Source organism: Phragmites australis, chromosome 4, assembly GCF_958298935.1.
Source record: "Phragmites australis chromosome 4, lpPhrAust1.1, whole genome shotgun sequence".
In the NCBI taxonomy this organism is placed as follows: Eukaryota; Viridiplantae; Streptophyta; class Magnoliopsida; order Poales; family Poaceae; genus Phragmites; species Phragmites australis.
The window spans coordinates 49,057,205-49,081,510 of record NC_084924.1 but is presented as its reverse complement, the minus strand read 5'-3'; the positions used below and the strand labels follow the sequence as shown (position 1 = coordinate 49,081,510).

Sequence of the window (24,306 nt, the reverse complement as noted above, 5' to 3'; positions counted from 1 at the left end):
CTATGGGTAACTCTTGCTGAACATCCTCCAAGCCAACAATCGTGTCACATGACAACAACAATTCCAGCATGGCCGTATTTGATATATTATCTTTGAAGTCATTCCTTTTGCACATCATGTGCAGCTCACGCCTGTGAAGTGTATGCAACCGTAGGTTATGAGCATCCGCCACATCATCTTGTATCTCCACGAACAGGCACCACAATCTGAGTTGTCATGGGCAGAGCAGCGAAGTAATAGGAATTTATGCCCTGCCTAAAGGTCGTGACATCATCGGGCGGCAGCACAGTATCGAGCCCGGTCTCCTCCGTCGGCACGCCGACGACCTCGTCAGCATTGGGGTTGAGCGGCAACATCGCCTCGGATCTGGCCCCCTCTGCCGGCATGCCGACGTCCACTTCAAAATCAGGAACAGTACATAGTCAAATCCACTGATATATTCATGTTATGATTTATGGAACTGAACTGACGAACCATTTGGTGACACTGTTGTTGATTACTAGTATTAAACTATTAATCTATAGCAGTAACTTTCCTCTATTACTGTTTTAATTTTTGAAAGCTCCAGCACTGCAGGTATATTGAAAACTTTGCAGCCTTGAATTTCAATGCTCCAAGCTGTCAAGTTATTGTGATTTTGGTACAGCAGCAAGCAGTCATTTGCTTTTCTGATTCAGCTGAAAGTTCGAGCTATTCACCTCGTTGGCATTGAATAATAGGGTGGCATATGTATCTATATCTTTATTTTTATAAAATATATAAGTCGTAATAAATCTGATTGGTCTTTATTGTTCATCCGAGTTGATCAAACAATTATTATATAAAATTGGATCATTTTTTTTTCTTCTAAAAATACATTCAATATATTTTTATTTGTCTTTCATACATTCTAAAAATTCATCCAATCTCCTATTATTTATCGTTTATAATTAAGGATATAATATTTAACTTCTATGTATTTACTGTCAGACTTCTTTAAAAAATACACCGTCTCCCATACTTAACTTACGGCACCGGCTTTCTAGAAAAAGTGTGCCGCTGTTCCCATGTCGCCTTCCATAAATTGCATTATGCTCTTGTTCATATCGTGAGGTTTTCTTGGATGTGCAGGAACGACCCGCAGATGCTCCCGCCGAGGTCCGGAAACGCGGCGGACTCAAGCATTGGTTTCACCTTGCCCCTGCGGTCCACACTGACGGGGTACTTGAGCAGATGGCCCCTCATCTCGGTCACCTCGCTGGAGACGAACTGCTCCCAGTTCCGCTCCCCGATGCGGCGGACCTGCCTCACGCACTCCAGGCTCTCCGGACGGGTGAAGCTCTCCTCCACGGCTCCGATGTGCTCGGCCCACAGTGACATCCTGTAGCCGAAAATCTGCAGGTAAAATTAAATCAGCACACCAGATTAGCACATTCCCGAATCTATTATATGTATTCTAAAGATCAAGATTTCGAGCAATTCTAAAGATCAAGTTTGGTACTGTTTATACAGGTCTCACGTATGTGTACGTGTGTGTATGTGTATATACATATATGTATGTGTACGTGTGTGTATGTGTGTATATATATATATATATGTGTGTGTGTGTGTGTGTGTGTGTGAATACATGCACATATATGTACATGTGTATGTATATGTATATATACTTATATGTATGAGTATGTATACATATTTTTTTTGCGAAATTCAAGAAAATAGCGAAAGTAATAATAGTTATATTGATAAATCGGTTGAAATAATCTAAAATACATAGGAAAATATCTAAAACTCAAAAAATATGAAACAAATTTAATTAGATTCGTATTATTGTCGTCTACATGTTAAAATTATGTGCATATATAAAAATACCACTATTTTTCCATAATTAAATAAATGTGTTAAAGATCGATAAATTTATAAATAAATATTGAGATGCCTAAAATTGGTGAACTTAATTTCCTAGTCTCTTTTGTCATGCTCTATCCAACAAAAAATGAGCGCTGCTTAGGCGCGCCAATCCGCTAGTTGTAATATGAACTTACGTCGTTTGTCACTTTGTCGCAGCAAATACTAAACATCTTTACCTGTCCGCGAGGAGCAGAAAGCGTATTTGCCCATGTGTGCTGAGGTTGGTATGCCGCCATTGCAATCTCTGTATCTCTAGTTCCTTCCATGGACCTCTGGTTGATATTAGCCGACCCAATGATCACGTACTCATCATCCACAATCATGCCTTTTGAGTGCACATACACCATGAATCTCCTGCTTTTCCGGGCTTGGTCCTGATCCAATGTACAAGTTGCCCAAAAAAAGGGTGAGTTCAGCACAACTGTTTTTTTTAAGAAATAGAAATAGATGCAGCCTGCAGTTTTGGCCACTTCTAAACTGTACAGCAATCAGCAGGAGAAAACAGAACTACACTCTGCAATATTCTCACCTGAGGGTTGCTGTCTGAGAATGATCCACTGGAAGTGCTAGGAGCGTCATCAGATTCACGATTGCCAAGGCAGAAGAAGTTCAGGTAATCCTGCGGCTCATATGTATTTTCTAGTCCTACTTCTTTCAATGCCTTATAAATTATCTCATACATCATTTGCATTGTCTTTTTCTACAATGACAAAAGGAAAGAGAGAAAGGAATTGCATGACATAAGTTGCTGTACTGTTTCAAGAGATTACTATGTTGTAGATAAGAATAGATTAAATCAGATCCAGGACAATAGAAGGGCTGCAAAATCTAACCTGCCAGTAAAGAATTCTCTGTGTAGGAGCACCCGTAGGATTACCTTCAGGCCACATTGGAATTACTATGTACACTGAAAATCTCTCGTTCGTATAGATCTTGTTTGCAATTTTAAGGGCTATCTCAATCGGTATTAAATTATTAGCACCTGCAATATAATAGATTCCGGAGTCCTGAAGTTAGGAAGAGTTTCATATTTCTTGCAGTCATTATGTGTGAAATGAGGGGATCAAGAAAGTTTGGAATATGCTGTAATTCATAAAGAAGGTAAGGTTAATATTAAAGAACATAAAAGGAGCATGCCTTTCAGATAAATTAGAGTATTTGAAGGAAATATTAGATCTTTTATGCTCACCAACTTCTTTATGTGAGTCCCAATTAAATGAAGAACCAAGGAAATACTGGTTCTCAATGTAGATGAAGTGTTGCGCAGCTCGGATGGCATTCACATAAGCTGTATGCACGCTCATATCTATCAGTACATTTTTCCCACAAACAAGATTCTGTTCACCACAGCAAAATATTGTATTAAGTAAAAGAAAGCGGAGCATCGCGTATGTGGTTAATATAAATGTAATCTAGTACGTTTCAGTTACCTTACTAGTGGCTTCGCGTGGATCTTTTGGAAAACCCTTGACAGAGTTTGAATCGATCGATCGGAAAATCTGCTTTCCAAGTTATAGTTTGTTCAGGGCTCCGCCAGGTATGGCATAATTTTGATCTGCAGCTATGGAATATTTTGCAAGACTTACCTGAACATCCCATCTCTCTGTATCATTGTCATTTGAATAGATTTCATCGTCAATAGCTGCAATATCAGGTATTTTTTCAATCCAGAGCAATGTATCATTGTGTGATTTCGACAACTTCTTAGACCCGCTGCGCTTTGATGCCTTTAACCATCGCTCCTCAAAGTTTTTCAGGACATCATATGCTGCTGGACCATCAATTTTGGAATGCAGATCATGCCATGGCTCCCTCGGGCCACGGGCATCAACAATCTGCAAGGAAGTGCTGCAAGGATCAAAATTGCATCAATTGTCCCAAGACAATAAGGGGAGGAATCTTGTCCATGTGTTTAAGCACTGAACATTGCGTGAGGTCTGTATCTGAGCCAATTCAAAATGATATATGTGAAAAAGGATCCTCACTGCAAAGTTTGGGTTATAATAGTCCTCCTTGTGCAATGTCTGAAGAGTCCGAAACAAAGCATGTCTTGGTGTATCATATCGCCCACCGCACAAATCAAGGCCTCCGACAAAAGCAACAATCTTCCTTCTATGGTTCCCGGCATCAGCATCCACAATCACTGTTTTCTGATGATGAGTAAAAATAGTTCCTGTTTCCTGGTTTCCAATGGTTACCATCAGTACATGGTCCAAAATGATTGCTGCAAGTAGAAATAGTTAAGTTGAATACAACCTGTTGCTTCACCCAGCTGTGCCTTTTCCCAGCAGACCGTGGGCAAAGCAGTATATGAACTGAAGAATGTTTGAAAAATCGACGGGTCTCCTCATCCCGTGTGCCCATGTAACCTTCCTACATAATAAACTCTGATGAGTAAGCAGGCTTTGCTCAGATTTTACAACAATATGCAATGCCATATTCAACGTATTCATAACGGATTTACTATTTATAAGTTTCCTGAGTTTTTCTCAAGTTTAACTAACTGGTTTGTGACATTGGATTTGTATGGAGATCAGGGGTTGTTTGATTGGATGTTGATCCAGTAGATTAAAATGTAACTTCTGTTGAAGAAAAAAAATGCAGTATTTCACTTTGATAAGATTGAACATCAGGTGATACTGGAAATTCCGAAACGTTTGGAGATAAATGGATCAATTGGATCTCTGGAAGTTTAAATTCTGGCACTTCTTCAGTTCTACTCAATGGAGTCCCTGGCAAAGTCTTTCACTGCATAAGAGGGGTATGACAAGGGGATCCTCGATCCCCACTCCTGTTTGTCCTAGCTGCTGACCTATTACAGTCTATCCTCAACAAAGCAAAAACCCAAGGACTGTTGAACCTGCCAATCCCTCTAAATGCTGGTTCAGATTTTCCTGTAGTTCATTATGCCGATGATACTGTTGTGGTAATCGAGGCGTGTGCAAAGCAGATCTTCTGTCTAAACACTCTTCCCAATACGTTTGCAGCATCAACAGGTCTCAAAGTTAACTACAATAAGTCAGTTATGGTGCTTGTCAATGTTTCAGCTGAAAAAATGGAGATTCTCTCAAAAACACGGAACTGCAAGATAGGGTCCTTACCATTGGCATATTTAAGGCTGCATCTGGGGCTAACAAAACCATGAGTCGAAGATTTCCTGCCACTACTTCACCGAGTCGAAAGAAGAATGGTCAGTTGCTCCTCATTTCTCACTCAGCGTGGAAAGCTGCTCATGGTCAACTCAGTCCTCTCATCTTTGCCAACATTTTACATGTGCACACTCAAAATTCCTCTGACAGTGGTCAAGCAGATAGATGCATATCGGAAGCATTGCTTATGGCGAGGTTCTGACATCACTGTCAAAAAATCTCCAAAAGCATCATGGAAAATGGTGTGCAAACCAAACAAACATGGTGGACTAGGAGTCAGAAACCTTAGAGTGCAAAATGATGCCCTACTTATGAAGAATTTGCATAAGTTATATAACAAGGCAAATCTCCCATGGGCCCATCTTCTTTGGAATAATTATTATACCAATGGCAGGCTTCCCATCAACGCCAAAGCTGGTTCATTCTGGTGGAGAGACAATCTTAAACTCCTGGACTGCCATAAGGGTTTAGCAGCATACCTATGGAATGCCTAGATGGTACAACAATCATATTTGGGCAAGACCTATGGAATGGCGCCATCCTTCAGCAGCATGACACACATTTCAGTCAGGGCCATGATGTCTGGTCATATATCTGGGGAAACAATCTCTATTCCTCAGTGAAAGCATACAAAAGAATGATAGGATTCCCTGTGATACATCCTGCTTTTAATTGGCTTTGGAGGTCCTCTTGTCAACTGAAGCACAAAGTATTTTTCTGGTTGCTAATCATGGATCGACTCAACACCAGAAATTTGTTGTTCAGGAAAAACATGGACCTGCCTTCATATAACTGTGTCCTATATGAAACGGTGGAGCATTTGTTTTTGCAAGATCTTCCTCGGCACTTCTTGGCCTCAATGTAGATCCTAGCCTTGCGCCCTTCATGGTACTCTAAGAGTTCAAAGGTTCTTTAGGAGTACCTTTCTTCATGGAGATTATAATCATGCGTTGGAGCACATGGACAACAAGGAATGATCTTATATTCAGTCAAAGACACCCATCAGTGGAAGATTGCAGAACCAAAATTCAAGAGAAAGTTTGCATGGTTATCCATCGTGCAAAAGGTAGATATCTACCTCAAATTAGTGACTGGCTAGATTCTTTTCATAATTCCTTTTAGTTTTTGTATTCTTTTTTTTTTTGTACTTTTTGGCATTATTAATATATAATATGTAGGGGAAACCCACCAGTTTCTTCAATAAAAAAGTAGGACCAGGACGTCAGAGAAAACAAAAATTGAAGCGTTTGGAATCACTGAATCATGCATACCATTTTCATGCCTAGGACGTTCCTGGAAGTGGGATCGTCCCACACGAGCAGCAGCACCCTTACCCCCTCCTGCGATTTCCTCTTGAGCAGATCGCCCAGCGCCTTGTCGCCGCCGCCGTCGCGCACCAGGTGGATCGTGTGGAACACCGACCACCCGGTGATGTAGATCAGCTTCCTCGCCTGCGATATCGCGTCGTAGACGTCGCGCCAGCACTGCCCGTGCCGGTAGCCGGCGCCATTTCCCAGCGTGATCTCCGGCAGGCACCCGTCGGGCACGTGCGCGTCTTGGTACAGCGTGACCCTCCCGCCGCGGCGCAGCTGGAAGTACGTGTTGGGCACGCCGGGGAAGTCTGGGCCTGGGGTGACGCCGTGGTGGTACATTGTGAGCCTGGCCACGGGGACGTACTTCACCGATAGCCGCAGTACCGCGCCGGGCGCGCACTGCTTGCCGTTGTGCTCGAGGACCGGGTACACGCCCTCGACCCTGTCCCCGGCCTCGAGCTGGTCGGCGCGGATGGCGACGGCGCCGATGAGCTCCGCGCCGAAGACGTCGCTGTCCTTGACGACGAACATGACGGCGGCGGCCTCATGCGCGACGGGCACGAGGAAGTGCTGCGCCCAGACGGGGTTCTCGTTGTCGGGGATGACGAAGGTGCGGGCGACGACGGAGGATGCGACCTGCACGGTGACGTAGGGGTCGCTGGTCATGGCGTCGGATGACGAGGACTTCTTGCGTAGGAGGTCGCTCATGGTCTTGGAGAGGATGTCCTTGTTGGGGAGGTTGCGCGCCTCGTGGATCCAGATGTCCAGGCTGCCGTGGAGCAACACCGCCGGCGCGTCCCCGGCGCCGTGCGGCACCATCCCCGCGGTGCTCCCCTCGTCGTCCCGCGACATCGTCCGCGCACCTTGATGCGATGGTTTCGTTCGTGTTGTATGGTGGTCTCGTTTCCCGCGCGTGCATGTCTCTGCTTCTCTCGACCCGGTTCGTCGTCACGTTGGCACCGCTGGATGGCTGCTTCCCCTGAATTGGAGGGAAGGAGTGACGGGTTACAACGGGACGCTGCTATTCGTGCACCGGGCGCGGGTAAATTCACGCCCCTTTTCGATAACCCTCATCTTTTTTTGGAAACTTTATTCCCTCCACTTTTCTATTTTCAGAAACTTTTATGTCAAGCTTTTAAGAAAAAAATTAGCTCAAACTTTTGAGAAAAACCTTTCTGAGAAAAAATTTAGCTAACATTTTTTAAGAAAAAATTAACGAGAAAATTTTTGTATCAAAACACTAATATGCCTGCTGGCACGAGACGCACGGGAACAAGATTTTTAGTTACAACGACGTCTCCTTCAGTTCGACGGGCTCCACCTGACATGGACTTTTAATACGTAGCTCTGCAGGGTCCACTTGTCATGCATGCTGCGACGAAAGTTTGGACAGTCGGGATTGTTGATCGTCTGTGACGGGGGCCAGATGTCGTGCCACGTGTGAGTTTTTTTTTTTTTTTGAGGAATCGTGCCACGTGTGAGTAGTAGCACGAGGTCGTATCGGGCTCGAAATGATCCAACAGTATAAGACCACATTATCAGTGCCCTTCAATCTGGCCCATATTGTGTGGCCCTTGCGTGAGCATTTTGATTTGGTTCTTGATCCTTTCCTGACTGACGCCATGGTGCCCTTTTGCAGGTTCATCCGCTCCGGTACAAATCAGGGAACGAAGGCCGCGGTGTTCCTAAAGCTCCCCTGGTCCATGCTCCTCCTAGAGGCCGGCCGCCTCATCCGGAGGTCTTTCTGTGAAAGATTCTATATAATTTTCTTGTCACGGACATACCCTCGGCTTGAGGCTGGCCCTGGCCTGTAGCGCTCCGTGTTTGTGTGTGTGAATCGATCCTGTTTCCAGGCCTCTACCTACCAGATGCATGCAGCTCCAAAGCTCTTGAGACTGATCACTCGTCGCAGTGTGACACTGTTCATCTCGTGGTGTTTTGATGCACTGGGTCGTTGAGTAGGACAACCAAGCGTGTCAAGCGATTTTTTTGCATGTTCTGATCGCGAGAAAGTGGCATCCATATGCTATCAATCTGACGCAGTGCTGGGAATTAACAGGAGGTTTCCGACACAAACGTGCCGCCTCGAGCGAGATGTAATGGGCATGGACTATTTTCCAGGCGTGTCAGCCCGATTATGCGTGGCAACTTTTGGCAGATGCCGTCAGCAAAAGATCAGGGATGTAACCTTTGCCTGAGAAAAAATGGAGCGCTTTCTCCAGATCCAGTGCATTTTATTTGCGAGTCATCATGCGTGCGCGCAGATCGAACAGTTGAGGACAGCGAGCAAAGTGGCTTGTATGCACCTGATCCTTTTTTTCTGTTCATGTCCTCATTCCCTTCTCTTTGGCGGATGAAGGGGAAATAATCTTAGGAGATTTGATCTTATGGATTTACGGTTTAAACTTCATTTATAGTGTGATATATGGTAAAAATTATCATAAAAGTTGTGATAAAATTAGAAAAAATCGTGTAAGAAAATAGATCCACATGTGTAACATTATGAATTGAATTTAGACCATAAATACATGAGATCAGATCTCATATCATTATTTTCAGATTAAGGAGTCATGTAGTGTGCAGTGACCTCCACGCCAGAACGCGTGCATAGAGTCCTGCTCATTTCTCGCCCTAGAATCCTACATGGTTACATTGCAGTTTGCAGAGGAGTTTCCTTCGCTTGCTCTAATGGGCATGGACTATTTTCATGCGTACTGCTATGCGATTCCATTTCTTTCTTGCCTACTTGCTCTCGGATACTGTCGAGTAGCTAAAGATAGTGTTTTTTTTGTTGGTACCAAAAATCAACTGTAATTCTCAGAGTACGCGGTCCCTTGAAACTACTGATCCGTGTGAGGATCATTTGCTTTCCTAAATCCAAAGAGCCTAAGAGCATCTCCAACCGACTACTTATATTTAACCTCCTATTTCTCTTATTTAGGGGCTTCTCATCCAGATTTTATCTCCTATTTCTCAACACGTTCCAACCGACCCCTCATATTTGACCCCCTATATTCGAATCACCTCTATTTTATTAATATCTGGGAACTCTCTCTCCTCTCTCTCCCCTCTCTCCCTCTCTCTCTCTCTCTCCCCTCTCTCCCAAATAAGGAGTTGGATGAGGAGCCCCTAGATGTAGGGGATGAGGGAGGAGATTTGAGGGCTTCTCAAATAAAAGGGGTCGGATAGGGGGTCGGTTGGAGACCGATTTTCATCATTTTTTCCTCAAATATAGGATAGTGGGTGAGAAGAGGGCTCAGTTGAAGATGCTCTTAAGACACCAGTCTCCTGAATTGATTTGCTGCAAGACTGAAAACTGTATGTCTGGGCTGATGTGCAGTGCATGTTAACCAACTTTGCGGTCAAGCCGGTAACGAACGAAGAGCTAGTAGATGATATTACCACCAAAGCGTCCCTACTTATATTTTCTGCAACTACCCACTTAATACAGTGTCACAAGGTAGCGAGAGATTTCCAGCGGCACTTAAAATTTTAAATAGTAGAGTTGCTACCTGTTGGTACGAAGTTATACACACCAACCAAGTACTGTTGCTTGCTGTCTCCATGCTTTTTTTTGGCTGCTCTGCTCTGTTTTTTTTTTCTGCTCTGCGATTAATGGCCCGTAACTGCTCTGCTTTTTTTTTTATGTATTTTCTATTTTTTGTGCAATTTTGCGCTGTAACTTTGCACTGCTACTAGGAGTAGTACGGTTTATGTTGCAGCTACAGAATGCGACATCTGCCAACATGCACAGAAGCTGCAGCCTGCAGGAGCAGTAAGGAATCGCCTGTTTTTTTTTTAATTCTGCTTATAGATTTTAGCTTAAAAGCAAAATTAAAAACAAACCGTCACACTTTACAATTCGTCTTGTATTATAAAATTCCATAATCCATAATAAAATAAGCTTTCACAGGTTTTACAGAATATATTTTTACAATGTGAAGCTAAAACCAACAGGCCTAAGATGATTCATTGCTCAGCCCAGCTTACATGTACGGTGGTGCCGGAAATGAATTTCACAGCCTGGAAAGTGACGCTGCCGTCTTAAAGTGAACGAAGCAGGAGCGCCATAAACCGCTGGGTTATGACCGTGTACGCGAATGCAAACGAAGACGCGTCTTCAGTAAATGACGCAAGCTAAGCTCTATCTGCAATGCGGCCGTCCCCTGGCTGGCTCTCGCTATCACTCCTGTGACGCTTCCTACTTTCCTGGTTGGCATTGACGCTTGACGGACCCAGCAACTGCAACGCCTTCACCGCAGCTGCAGCCCCCTATGGTCTCCACTCCAACCAAGAGCGGGCGTTGCCGTGGTACTGAACGAAATCAAGGCTTGCGAGTACTGGTTGCCTTTTCTTTTTTGGAGCAATAGAGAGGCTCGTTCGAGAGAGCCTCCAGTTACGGAGAGATTTCGAAATTTCGGAGCAATTATTGCCGAGATTTACATACACTAGACCATTGCAGCTGAGGTCGCTGCGTAACAGAGGTGCTAAACGATGATCGGTAGCCTATACAGCAATCGCCTACTTCTTCACCATACGTACACCTACTAGCCCTGGACACAGTTTAAGGAAGCACATGCATGAGCTGCTTAAACTGCTACTACTTACTTACTCCCAAGCTAATTAAGCGACGGCCTTAGCTGACGGTATCACGATTGGGCTCCTCACGACGTGCTCGTTGGAGACCCACTTCAGGTTCCCCTCGGCGCCGGCGACGGCTGGCTGGCCTTTCCAACGCACCGTCACCGTGAAGCTCTGCTTCTCGTTGACCTTGGAGAATCGCAGCATTGGGGGCCGCACGGTGACTGACACCTCCTTGGGCATGTCCACCACGGCCCTGTACACCGAGTTCGCCTTCCCGACGTTGGTCACGGTGCGGTGGACGGTGATGGGCTGGGACAGCAGCTTCACCACGAGTGATGGGTAGTTGAGCTCTGCTTCTGTGATGGCCTTGAGCTTGGCGCAGGCGACGCGGCGGTTGGTTATCTCCTTCACGCCGTCGTCCCCGATCCCCAGTCCGCAGAGGTAGGCGATGTACGCGTTGGTGTTGAGGTCGTAGACCAGCCCCGGGTCCACGGCGCGGGACGGGTTCACGTAGCCGGCGCCCATGGCGTAGAAGCTCGCCCTGCGGTACTGCTCGTCCTTGATCGGCACGCCGGCGTGGTCCGCGGTGTTCGAGGACGTCATTATCGCCGACTTGATCGCCGCGGGGGACCACGTCGGGTGCAGGCTCTTGATGATGGCGGCGATACCGCTCAGGTGCGGCGTCGACATCGACGTGCCGGACTCCATGAAGAAGGAGAGGCTGACGTCGTCCGCGAACTCGGGATGCATCTCGCTGGGCGCCCACGCGGCGAGGATGTTCATACCGGGCCCTGTGATGTCCGGCTTCAGGATGCCCGGGCTCGGCTTGTTCGGCCCGCGCGACGAGAAGAACGCGACGGACGGCGCCGGGGACGAACCCATCACCGTCCCCCGGAAGGTGATGCTCGCCGTGGGCCTGGGCGTGGCCTTGATGTAGGACGCGATCTTTGACCCCGCGGCGTAGCTCACGTGCGACGCGGGCAGCACGTGCGCGTCGGCGAAGGTGGTGTACCCCTCCGCCGCCTTGTTCATCAGGATCATGCCGGCGCCGCCATATGCGGACACGGTCTGCCCTTGCTCGACGTGTTCGGTGATCGACTGCGTCTCGCAGAGCACCACCTTTCCCTTCACCTTAGCCTCCACCAGCGAGCTGCAGTCGCGGGCGTCCGGGTCGCCGTTGAGGCCCGGGAACACGAGCGGCAGCTGGTGCCCGGCGGTGTTATTCCGGGGCTGGAACAACGACTCCCCGTCGAACTCCTGGCCGTTGCCGAGCCTCACAGTGGTGCGTATCGCGCGGTCCATGGTGCCGGCCGCGACCGTCATCATCCATGGCGCGCCGTTGGTAAGGGAGCCGGCGGCGGGGCCTTCATTGCCGGCCGCGGCGCTGACGAAGATGCCGTGCTCCATGGCCTTGAACGTGGCGATGGCGATGAGGTCGTAGTTGAACTGCGCGCCATCGGTCGCGCTGATGGAGAAGGAGAGCACGTCCACTCCGTCCTTGACGGCGGCGTCCAGACCCGCGATGATGTCCATGATGGAGCACCGGCTTCGGGCGCACACCTTGTATATGGCCAGGTGGGCGTGCGGCGCCATCCCGGACGCTGTGCCGTGCGCGTTGCCGCGCACGTCGGCGTTCTCGACGAAGTTGCCCGCCGCCGTGCTCGCCGTGTGCGTGCCGTGCCCCGCGTCGTCCACGGGCGGCGCCGTGCTGTTAATGGCCGCGCTCCCGAACGCGCGCGCGCCGATGACCTTGTTGTTGCACCCGCCCCTGGCGATCGACTTGAACTCACAGGTGCCCTTCCACTTCTTGGGCGGAGGCGGCAACCCGGCGTCGCCGAAGGACGGGTGACTGGGCAGGATGCCGGTGTCCAGTAGCCCAATCACCACGCCCCGCCCAAACCCTGAGCGGCTCCAGAAGCCGTCCTTGCCGAGGTGGAGGCCAATGAATCCCGGCGAGTGGGTTGTCGCCAGCGGCAAGAACTCCTCGGGGTACAGCCTCAGGCACTCCTCCTTGTTCCTCAACCTTTCGGCCTCCTCCTCGGTGAGCCGCGCGGCGAACCCCGACAGCACGTGGCTGTACGAGTGTATGATTCTTGGGCCGTCGTCCCCCGCCGAGTCCAGCGTGGCCTCCGGCAAGAACGACCGGTGCCACTCCTCGACCGAGTTGGTGCTGCTGTCATCCCTCGGCTCGAGATGCACCACATAGTTCTTGCGCTCCTGCGCATAGGCGACGGCCAGCAGTGCGAAGGAAAGCAGGGCAAGGAGGCTTCTTTGGTTCCTCATTATGCGGAAGCTCAGGGAGGAGGAGGGAGACAGTAGACAAGGGGAGGTAGCAGCTGCTATTGCTGGATTGATTTGAACTGAGGCAGACAAGCGAAGGCCCTACTGCTCACTAGCGCTGAATTGATTTGAACCGAGGCTCGGGAGGGGAGGGGAGCGGAGTGAAGTGGCGTGCCAACAACGAAGGGAGTGCCGGGGTTTATGTAGGGTGGCAGGCAGCGGCGGTGGCAGCGGGTGGGAGCGGAGAGGAGTGATGGGCAGCGCAGAGCACTGGCGGTGAGCTGGAGAGCAGAATAGAGGCAGGAGGACAGGAGAGAGGACTCGATTTGATTTTAAATTTGATGATGATGCCATCCCCCGGTTCCGAGTGACCGTTGGATCAGAAAACGACATGTCAATCGGGGCTGCTGGGCTGCCTCTCTATCTCTACAAGACTGGGGCTCGAGTGAGGTCCGTGGATTTGGCGCGCTTTCGTTGCTTCATTCATTCCTCGAGTAATAACACTTGACGAAATGACGTGGAGTGACTCCATCAGTTAAGGTATGGGGTAACTTGTAGGATCCCATCCTTACGAAGGTAAAATTATCTCTAACTGTATTCTCTTTATTTCGTATCTTTTCGATTCATTTTCTTGTTATTAATTTTTTATCTTTAATAGTTTTTTTTCGAAGGAAATCGTGAAGTGGAATAAGAGGGAATCCTGTTAGAGGGAATAATTTTGAGAATTCCTTCGTAATGAAAATCGTGAAGGAAAACTATTAGAGTGCTAAAGAGAATGAAAATCCCTTCACAACGAAAATCTAAACCGTGAAAAAAAACACTTAGCAATGGTCTAAGTACTACACTCCATACATGGCTCGTCCCAAGCATGAAGCATGTGTTTCCAAGAGCCTGTTCTCCTTCCTTCAAACTATGGGAACTTACCGCTCCTGCCACGCTTAGGTTTGAATCAGACGGTGTTGCTAGTCGTAGGGTTGTGCTTGAAACAGCACGTCGAGCCGCCGAGCACCACCGGCACAGGCACTGCAGCAACGATATCATTCCAATCCGCGTCGTCCCGTGCCGTGGATCGCAGGCCGCTGCTCGCCACTCGCGCCATGCGTGAGCTGGACGCTTCGGACGTTAGCGATTCGGTGCGGAGCCTTTCGGAATGGGGCCTACCTGTCGGTGACACTGCTGGTGATGGGTCGGTGGGCCAAATCTCCGCAGCAGGACTGTAGGAGGACTAGTGGAGGAGGGTCAATCATTCTTTGACTCTGCCGCTGCCTTTTTTTTGTCGACAGATGTCTGAACAGGAGCCATTTTTCGAAAACGTTTCGCCGGAATCGCTTGTCGCTTTGCGTGGGGAGAATGATAGAGAGTGCTCGGATTGTAAAATAGGGGCTTTGTCAAGGATGATATTTATTGGTCGTCCGAGGTCGACTTTGCTTTGGTACACTACGATTGTTAGAAAAGAGGGGCCTGTGCTCCAACATCTTGACGTGGAAACGGGAATTCCAAGATAGACAACGTTTTTTTAGTAGCACGAACAGCGTAAGATATGCTTGTCTACTCGAGATCGTAGTTGTGCCGCGTCCCAAGAATAGAGAGGCCGTCGAAGTAAAACAGCACTACGGCCTCAGATTTGATTTCTACACTAAGTTTCCAGTGCTTCAGTTGTGATTTCTGACGACCGAAGTCTCACAGCAACGATTCTCGGAGAACTTTTGCAGATCCACCAAACTCTTGCATATCATATCATATCTGCCTGCTCCCATGCCGAGTGCGCCATTTTCATACGCGTACGCAGTAATGGGGGCGCACGAACTGCATGCGGTTCCTTCCAGAAAGAAAATGCTCGCCCGCTCTCGCCCTCTTTCCCGGTCGCCGCGCCCACTAGCTCGGTTCCCCAGCACACGAACCGCCTCGGTGCGAACAGGGGAAGGGAGGGGCACGCACTCCCTCGGCTCCCAGGATATCGCTCGCCCGAAGCACACGAACCGCGTCGGCTCCCTCGGCCCGAAGCACCACGGGAATCGCCTGCATGTAAGCGAGCCCCCAGGATATGAGCCGCCCGACTAGATTAACTTAACCGTGACAGGCTTATCGCGATTCAACCAACACGCTGCTCATGGCACGCCAACACGTGCGTAGATACCAGCGTGGCGATGGCGAGCCGCTGCCTTCACCAGCTCTGCTCTGCCGTTGCGTATGGTTGGCAGCGAGCGTGCACGCTTGCTGCAGCCCTGGCCCATATTATACTGCTCGTTTCAATTCCCATGCCTGATGCAGTCGTGTGCAGACTCTGCTGCGGCAGCTGCCTCGTCTGACCTCTCAAGTCAGAACTGCTCGGCGCCCGACTTAAACCACATCTAGCACAGCTGTATATTTGGTATATTGCACAGTACAGAACACACATCGTTTTCCGTAGGAGTACTTAGCTATCAGTCTTATCCGGGTAGACTGGATTAGAGCTGCTAATAATTAATGGTAGAGACATCTGTTAACTTGTCGTCAGTGTTAGGGCTCTAATAATTGGTTCTTCACTTTGTTTCCAATATTCGTTTCTCTTTTCGTGGCCCCTGTTTGAGCATGTTTGGGAATGGGTGGACAAGGCCGTGTCGCCCGGATAAGCCCGGGCCGAATTCCTACATACCCGATAAAGCTCTCCAAAAGAAATGGTTAATGTTTAATCATGCAAAGCAGTGAGCGGTACGTCTGCCTAACCTAAAGCTAGCTAAGGGACTAGATAATCAGCTACACCTTATTACTAGTATATTCTAGTAGATAGGAGTATATGTATGTATTGCCGCCATGATGAGTAGTGGAGTACTCCTATACTACTCCATTCCCGTCGAAAGGCTTTCCATCTAGCTACGAGCCCAAAGTGGGCTGAAAAAACAATTATTTCCAGTAATTAGCCACATTTCTTTATTAATTCAGTCATGCACGCTAATGCATGGTTTGTGCGGTGTTTATTTGCCCGGGTTGGAATGGCATCGATGATAAGAATGCCATCATTATATATGCTCTTCGCACTACATGTTCCTGATCCAATTATAGGATAAACATTTTTTTTAGGATAAACATTTGGTTGGGGTTATCTGGATAGGTCGCCTCCCGAGCAAATTCCACCAGGTAAAACCGTAAATGTAAACCCAACTTCCTGGTGGAGGCTAGGCGTGGGTACTTAGGTCTGATAGAGGTTGTTTGGTTTTTAACTCTAATAGGCTAAGCTAAAATCTGATCAGATATCAAATAAAAATAGTGCTAAATTTTAGTCACTAAAATATCGTTTGATTTAAGACTGAGATAAAATTTGACAAGTTAAAAATTTTGACAGACGATTTACCCGCCTGAGATTTGCACATAAATGCTATAGAAAAATTTTAGTCGATCAAATTTTTTCAAGGCAACCAAATTTTAGTCTCAAATCAAATAGAAACTAAATTTTCAAGATACGATCAAAATTTAGTTTAGCTCCCTTTCCCCTAACCAAACAGCCCATAGTACCTACGCGAGGCCTCGTCTTGTTGATGTCTATCCATCGCTCCATGCGCGTCGATGGTCAAAAATCGGCATGGTGGCTGCCCACACGCCCGGGCCTATGTGCAAGCGTCCAAAATATTACCATGCAGATGCAGGGGGAAGACGAGTCCTACTAGCTAGTCGTTCGAATCCATGGGTCAGTCTCAAGCTTCAGATGAAATGAAACCACAGGCCACGTACGCACCCAACGAAAGCGATATCTCTCTCTCTATCTCTCTCTCTCGCAACAGCTCGCAAATTGTGATTGCATAGTTTATGATTGTGAAACGATACATGCATGCCTAGACGAGGACCGCGCACCCACCCGATATCATTCGCATCGAATCATTCGGGGGAGCAAGTCTGATGAGCATCCCAACAAATTAATCATCAATCATCATGGCGGACGAACGGCGCGGCGCCGGTGGCAGCGTGACGAGACGCGCGCGCGCGGTGATAAAAGTTGGCAAGGAGACACGGGACAAGAGCAGTAGAGCACGGGCAAACGTAGGTGACGACAGGCGAACCGTTGCCCCGGAGAAGGGCAGAGGCCGGGCCGGGCCGGGCAGACCCTGCGTCTACTCTACTGCTGCTGCGTCCCGTGAGCTAGCGTCGCCTGCACTGCCGGCGACCGGACCAAAGGCACGCGTACGCACGTTCTGATCGATCGGCGTTATTGCGTCGAGCTGTCGGGTTCAGGCGTACGTGTGCCCCGGCACGGACGGAGCTAGTAGTAGATGTCATGTCATTGCGCTGAGGCGGACTGCGATTCAATGGAGACGGATGTGCTTGCCCCAGCGGACCGGAGGGTGGCCCTGGCACGTCCTGCACTCCTGCTCCCAAGCATGCACGGCGCGGGCAGCGCCACCCATTCGTTTCCACGCTATCTTCTGTGCAAGGGCGAGCTTGTCGCTTGCACGAATGTGCATTGGGGTAGCCAGCTAGTACAATGCGAGCCCTGCTCAGCTTGCATGCCCATCCTGTCCTGGAACAGCCGTCAGATGGAGACCCCACGCGATCGATAAAGATTAAAGAACGACTACGGCTCATCCCAGTCCAGCAGGGCTAGCTCGAATATGGGAATGGAGGAAGGCTGCCAAATGCCAATGCAGCTACCTGCCTGCTTGCATCTCCGGTTCTTGCCAAATACCAATTGCTCTGGTTCTTGGATAACCATGCAATGCCTACCCGGGTCAATTATTGTGCAGAATCTTATTACCGTGCACGGCACGTGCTAGCTACTACGTATGTACCGCAGTAGGCGATGGAGTGTTGTCCTAAAGCAGAAGCACTGTAGTTCGCAGTAACTCGTGAGAGGTAGAAAACTTTGTTGCTGTAAGTTACAGAGGTAGAAAACGTATGTAGTTCGCAGTAACGTGCGCCAGTTCACAGCGAAAACTAAAAGGCCAGGCCGATGACGAGCGATGCGCTTATCCATGCAGCTGTCGTAGCTTTCGTCGCCTGAAAAGCTGTGAGAACATTCAGTTTTTGAGGACCAATAAAGCTCACTATAATGACTTGAAAGCATACTACTTTCTGTCCGAAAGACGCCATTGTCGCCAAGCAAGCTACAGCTCTGTTGTCTGGTCGAAAAACCTCTACCATGCGTTCGGCAGCTTCCGGGGCCGCCGCTCTTGGTACACTGCATGGCATGCCAGATATCGCCTTCGCCAACATTATGGCCGTTCTTCTGGTACCAAGAAAGATACGGCTTGATGTCACATTTTCCACAAGTGATTATACTATCGCGGCCGACATCTATATTGCAAAAATAAAGGACGCGGATGAGAACGGCAACAGGCCAACCTGTGATAGGACCAGTATCGTTCAGTCTCTCTCGTCCGCTAGTTTTCGGCTCGGGTGACTGCCTGCCGTTTCTTCCTGAGCTGCAGCTGCTCATCAGACTGAGAAGAGGAGAGAGCAGGTACCGAAATTCTGCTTTTTTCTCGTCTCAACACTGTAGGCTATAGCTTATTTGCAGAGCGAGTACGTAGTGCAGTAAGTGGAACACAAGTTTTGTAACCTTCTGTCCACGTGCCGGTTTATGAGGTTCCTTTTCGGTGTTTCTCGGCTGCTACACCTTGAGCTGGTGCAAGAAAGTGACCATTGCCGGCTGGCTGAAAAGTGGATAAGATTGCTCGGGCACGGTGAACTGTTAGTTTGCTGCTCATCGATGGCGAAGTGAGTTGCGTAGTGCAATTGCATGTCAAACCAATCGGTTGATGATTTCGCCATCCTTTTGAAAGCACTCCTTGACCTTGACCAAGTTAACGACAGGCGACTAATTGCGGCATGCTTGACCAAAACGGCTTCACGAGCCATGAATGCAAGTCCAGTTTGGGTTGCGCATGCCTAATTGGGCCAAATTGTGCTCCACCAGTATTAGGCCTGAGCTTGCAATAGGCCGGCAACTCAGAAGTAGCAGGCCTAATCTTCCAATCCAAAAAATGTCGGCCCTGAAATATTATATAGGCCGGCAACTTTCCGTCGCCCGGATCCGGCCTACGCCATGTCTTCCAATCCATTGCTGCAACATCACCAACAAAAGATGTGCAAAGGCAACAAACTAAAATAGCAAAAATCAAATATTATCGAATCCCACCAACGGAAAATGAAAATCAAATGTTGTTGGTGCAACAAATCAATAGATCTATGGAAACGATGCAAAACTCTTGTTGCAACAAATAAAACCATGTACTGCAACAAGAAAAACCTATTACTACAACATCAAAGATGTGCAGGAGACAATAAATTAAAATATTCAATGCATCTAGAGATGCAACATTCAAGAATAAACACTGCAAATAAATAAACAATATATGTGCAACAAGCAAATAGGCCTTTGCAAAAGAGGTAAATAGGGTTTTGAGAAGAGCTTGGGAGGAGGCTCGGCTATGGTGTGAGCCAGGGGCATCAGGTCTGGTGCATCTGGTCAGAGGAGGAGTGTAGTGCCTCCGGATCATGGTAGTTGCTTTTTTAGTTCGGTGGCGCACCATATAATCAGTTTAGATTAGACTTCGCGTGTGTGGATGTGAGTTGAAGTTCCTGTATGTGGGTTTTGTTGTTTGTTTTGAACTTTTCTTCTACCTTAATACAATGATAAGCAGCTTTGAGAAAAAAGAACAGTAAATTTATTTCTTGGCACTGCAGGTGTATTGGATTTCATAGGCTGTACTTGGTGGCCTTTTTGTCCTCCTGTTGGTATGTGGATTCCTTGTTTATAGATAACTAAATTATACTTGGCTTCTGCCTATCCAGATGTTCATTATGTTACTAATGTATTATTGTGCAGGTGCTTGGTTTAAATCCCAAGGCCATGGTACATTTTCAATTGTTCCTGCATCTGATCAAAAGCATTGCTGTATTGATGGTTTTGGCGGGTTTGGTCGTGGCGATTTTGTTTATATGGCTAGAAAGAAATGGCTAGATATGGTGCAAGCCTTTTTGACAATGAGACATAGTCCTCACCGTGAACAGGACAGATACTGATCAGACAAAACCAGAGGTATGTGGTCACTGTACTTGTTCACTTTCAGTGAGCATGAGCCGTTGATTGAACAATCACACGGAAATTATTTTTATCTACTGACAATGATCGTGTGCAATTGCTGCAGATGTCAAGTGTTTCAGTAGAATCTGGGCGCAGGATATGCAGGTTCTTTGCATAGTAGTTACATAAGCAACACAAGCATTGCTACCTTGTCAATTTTATGCCAGAGAAGGGCTTTCACGTTCTAAAAATTTTGTGTGCCTCTCAGCAACTGTAGCAGCCCAAGGTGGACATGTACAGGGATCCATAATTCCATTTACTTTGTGAATAGGCGCATCATAAATTCATAATTGTTTGTTAACGTTGTCCAACGACCATTGGTACTGCGACCACTGTCTTGCTTATATGCAATTACAGATACTGTCCCCTCCTCCTCCCCCCCCCCCCCACCCTGGAGGAATACAACACTAAACCTATCGGAATACAACACTAAACCTATCGATTTTCTGCAGGAGAATGTTGCATATGTTCGAAAATTGTGTTTTTCGTCTCAGAAAGTTTTAGAGTCTTTTTGCAAGCAAGCGCGTGCCTCACTGTTAAGGCGCAAGAGCATGTCCTTGCCGGTCCAGGATTCGAACCCCGAGCTTGCACCATATTAAAAGATCTTTAATGAAGATTCCGAGAAAGTATCGCTAATAGCGAGCCGTGGATGCTCAAGATGAACGTGCGACAGCCATACACAACGAGCCTAGGTGCACCACAAGCTTGTAGCTCTGTTCTATGGCATTTTCTCAAGAGGAAAAATACCAGAAAACCAAAGGGAAAATCGCCAGTTTAAAGGCCGATGACAAAAGGCCCAAACAAGCCGGTGGCGACACCACGGTCTCCGATTCCAGCCCAAGTAAAGCCCACTCCACCCACCCACCCAAAACATATATGACATGTCACCGATCCGCGCCGTCATCCCCGGACCAATCCAACACCGCACACCCACCCTCCCGGCCTCCTGTGGACCTTCCCCGCCACGTCACCGATCCGCCCCACTCACTCCTGCACAATCCTACACGTCCATCTCCGATCCAACGTGCCACACTCCACTTCCCACGGATTGCTCCATCTCCACCCAAACACCCTCTCCCACCCCTATAAATAGGCCCCACACTCCGCCCGCTCTCTTCTCCAAATCAATCCCCAATTCCCAAATCACCAACAAGGGTTCTCCTCGCTTCGAGCTCACCTTCAGGAGCCATGTCGGGCCGCGGCAAGGGAGGCAAAGGGCTGGGCAAGGGCGGCGCGAAGCGCCACCGCAAGGTGCTCCGCGACAACATCCAGGGTATCACGAAGCCGGCGATCCGGAGGCTGGCGCGCAGGGGCGGCGTGAAGCGCATCTCCGGCCTGATCTACGAGGAGACCCGCGGCGTGCTCAAGATCTTCCTCGAGAACGTCATCCGCGACGCCGTCACCTACACGGAGCACGCCCGCCGCAAGACCGTCACCGCCATGGACGTCGTCTACGCGCTCAAGCGCCAGGGCCGCACCCTCTACGGCTTCGGCGGCTGAGCCCCTCCGGCGCTTCGGTTCGGGTTCAGTGGCGGTCGATGGTGTTAGGTGTAGGAATGGTGTTCGGGTTCCGTTCCATCTGATGTCTGCACTGGTCTGTACGTTCGTTTTGTGCAAAAGTTATATGTTCTGATCTGAAATGGAGTTCGAAGCGTATGAAAGAAATGGATCTTCGTTTACTTGGCTACATTGCATTTGTTTTTCACATTTCTTTCTAGTTGGATGCTGATCTGTGCTGGTGTCCATACTTCAATAGTACACATGTTTCCCGCCGTCTTGGATTTCAAAAGTGAAAAATTGGGCGCCAATTTTTCTCCATATTCACTTCGAAATTCGAAACAGAGCGAGTGAAGGACGGTGGACTTCTTCCCTGATCCCTGTCCCCGGTCGCGGCGGGCGATGGGCGACATCCCAACAAGTGGGCCAGCCAGAGAACCCTCAGCGGGCCGGCGATCGTAGCAGCTTCCCGCAACGAAGCCGCAGCTCTCCGACTCGTGCACCCGCCCCGCCCCGCGCCGCCACGGATGTCCAGCTGCGCCTCTGCCGGATTTGCTCGGGACCGTGCTCTATCCAACCGCGCCTCTGCTGAATCGAGCCTGGCGCGGCTGTATCCTTGGGCGTGGATTCCTATCGCCTGGCCAACAAGCGCACGTATTTGCAATTTTCGTGAACTGAAGATAGTGATCCGCATTGTCAGCGGGCGGCTGACCCTCGCCTACGCCACTTGGCGCCATCCAAAGCCTCGCGACGGGGTTGAGTTGCAAATTTCCGCCGCGCGCACCACGTCCATTGTTCGATCGGCTTCCGCCTCTCCCTCTGGCCTCTGCCTCCAGAGCCCCTATCGCTATCGGTCACCCCGTCCGCTCCTGCTTCGCCCCCTTCGCGTCCCACCCCCGTTCCCCTCCTGCCCACCTGCCTCGTGCTGCTGCGAGATGCGTTTCCGTGGGCCTTGAAAAGCAACCTCGCGCGACGTCCCCCACCTCCAGCCGCGCGGCGCCGTCGTCCTCGGCTCCTGCATCGGTACGTGTTCCTTGGATGAAAAAATAGAGAGAAATGTAAGCAAATGGTAGTAAGTCTGCTTTTTTATTTGTTTACACAAATGTTCGCTGAATCAGTAGTGTTGAATTGATGCTTGATTTCATTTTTTTATTGAGCTAATTCTACTAAGTATTAACCTTCATCAATCTTGTACCTACTGCTGACCAAAAAACATCTGACTTAGGACTAGCCAGATTCAGTTAAGTAGTTATGCATATGAAACTTTGATGAAATTACTAACACAGTTGATGTTGCCATTTAAATGCTGAAATCTCACTGGTATTGCCGTATGCTTGTATCGGTCACCGATTACAATGCTTCATATGTGGAGCTTTTAGTTTCAGTTGAGTGTAGGAAGAACAAACATGTTTTTCTCTCTCTTTTTCAGATGAAGTGCTAAGTCACCATCACATCTTTTCTCTGTTTTCATATTCAAAATCACTATATGTTTGTCTTTCATGTTGCATATGAAAGTGCATGTGAACCTCTGGTCAATCTTTAGCTGAAAATATTAGTGGCCATTTTCATTGTGTTTAAAAGTGTACTGGATTTTTCTTATTGTAGCTGTTAGCATATAAATACAATCAATATGTCTATAATTTTCTATTTAAAATTGTCTGTTTTACAAGACAAATTATGCAATTCCTTATTATATGCAAATTCGATCATTTAACATACCATTTTCATCCATATCAGAACAGACGATTTGAAAACCCAGTATGAGTTCATGCTATTTATTTTGATGATCTATCCTATTTATCATGGTGCCATTCAGTTTTGTAGCACAACTGAAAATGACAGCTCCTTTTTGTCTCTTGTCATCTTCTTTTCCTTTTCATGGAGTTGGATACTATGATGCTGGTATCATGATGTTGCTTCTGTCAAGAGGAACCGGTCATAAAAATAGCCGATGTTTTCTAATCTAACTAGAAGTTGTTACCTGAATTCATAGTTTAACTTTTTAATACCATTGTTTCACAAATGGTACATTTTCCATCCATGACAAATCAATAGAGTTCTTTGTCTCACCTTGAACTGTATAATATAGTAAGTGCTAGCACTTTTATATTGTTATAGCAATACCTGTTGGTAATAACCATCTAGATAGCAGTTTTGGAGGATATCAGAAGCTAACAAAGATTTATTGCTTTCTCGATTTTTCATGAGAAAAGTAAGCATGTTAAACATGTGCAAGTTCCATCATTGTATCTTAGAAATCTGCTTTCAGAATCCAATGAATAAAGAGAGAGTTCACTTTTGGTTTGATGATGACCGCAGTTTCATAATTGCTTTTTTCCTGATGAAGATTGCATTTTTGTCGTGTTTTTCTCATCGTTTGTGTTCTTCTGCTGCAAGCTCAATGGGCATGCATCTTTTGTGAAGTTATTTGCTCGCGTAAGTTATTCTTCATCTGTCTTAAACAAGGATATACTATGAGAATATCGAAGGAACAAGTTTGCTTTTCCCCTTGAGTTTGTTCTCATACTGATGTTAACAT

General features: G+C 47.8%; 3 protein-coding genes across 3 annotated transcripts; 1 reads left to right on the top strand and 2 right to left on the bottom strand.

The window, feature by feature from the left end:
* Nucleotides 1-1,080: 1,080 nt before the first annotated feature.
* LOC133914910 (phospholipase D beta 1-like) lies at nt 1,081-7,201 on the bottom strand. Its single transcript, XM_062357875.1, has 10 exons — nt 6,308-7,201; nt 4,144-4,260; nt 3,873-4,067; nt 3,474-3,722; nt 3,318-3,386; nt 3,077-3,224; nt 2,721-2,869; nt 2,417-2,587; nt 2,064-2,261; nt 1,081-1,374 (listed from the first exon to the last, which is right to left on the bottom strand). Exons 1-10 carry the CDS (start codon nt 7,199-7,201, stop codon nt 1,081-1,083), a joined length of 2,484 nt encoding a protein of 827 aa, XP_062213859.1.
* A 3,527-nt stretch (nt 7,202-10,728) lies between these two features.
* LOC133917069 (subtilisin-like protease 4) lies at nt 10,729-13,514 on the bottom strand. The gene has a single exon (XM_062361025.1). The coding sequence runs from the start codon at nt 13,214-13,216 to the stop codon at nt 10,973-10,975; it is 2,244 nt and encodes a 747-aa protein (XP_062217009.1). The 5' UTR covers nt 13,217-13,514; the 3' UTR covers nt 10,729-10,972.
* Nucleotides 13,515-21,380: 7,866 nt separating this feature from the next.
* LOC133917068 (histone H4) lies at nt 21,381-21,957 on the top strand. The gene has a single exon (XM_062361023.1). The coding sequence runs from the start codon at nt 21,459-21,461 to the stop codon at nt 21,768-21,770; it is 312 nt and encodes a 103-aa protein (XP_062217007.1). The 5' UTR covers nt 21,381-21,458; the 3' UTR covers nt 21,771-21,957.
* The last annotated feature ends 2,349 nt before the right edge of the window (nt 21,958-24,306 follow it).

Bases quoted from the DNA above. Each gene is read 5' to 3' on its own strand.
- LOC133914910 (XM_062357875.1), bottom strand. From the start codon at position 7,201: ATGTCGCGGGACGACGAGGGGAGCACCGCGGGGATGGTGCCGCACGGC. The intron at 4,261-6,307 runs GTATGCATGATT...TTTATTATGTAG, and splicing joins ACGTCCTAGGCATGAAAATG to GAAGGTTACATGGGCACACG. The intron at 3,723-3,872 runs GTGAGGATCCTT...ACTTCCTTGCAG, and splicing joins ATTATAACCCAAACTTTGCA to ATTGTTGATGCCCGTGGCCC.
- LOC133917068 (XM_062361023.1), top strand. From the start codon at position 21,459: ATGTCGGGCCGCGGCAAGGGAGGCAAAGGGCTGGGCAAGGGCGGCGCG.
- LOC133917069 (XM_062361025.1), bottom strand. From the start codon at position 13,216: ATGAGGAACCAAAGAAGCCTCCTTGCCCTGCTTTCCTTCGCACTGCTG.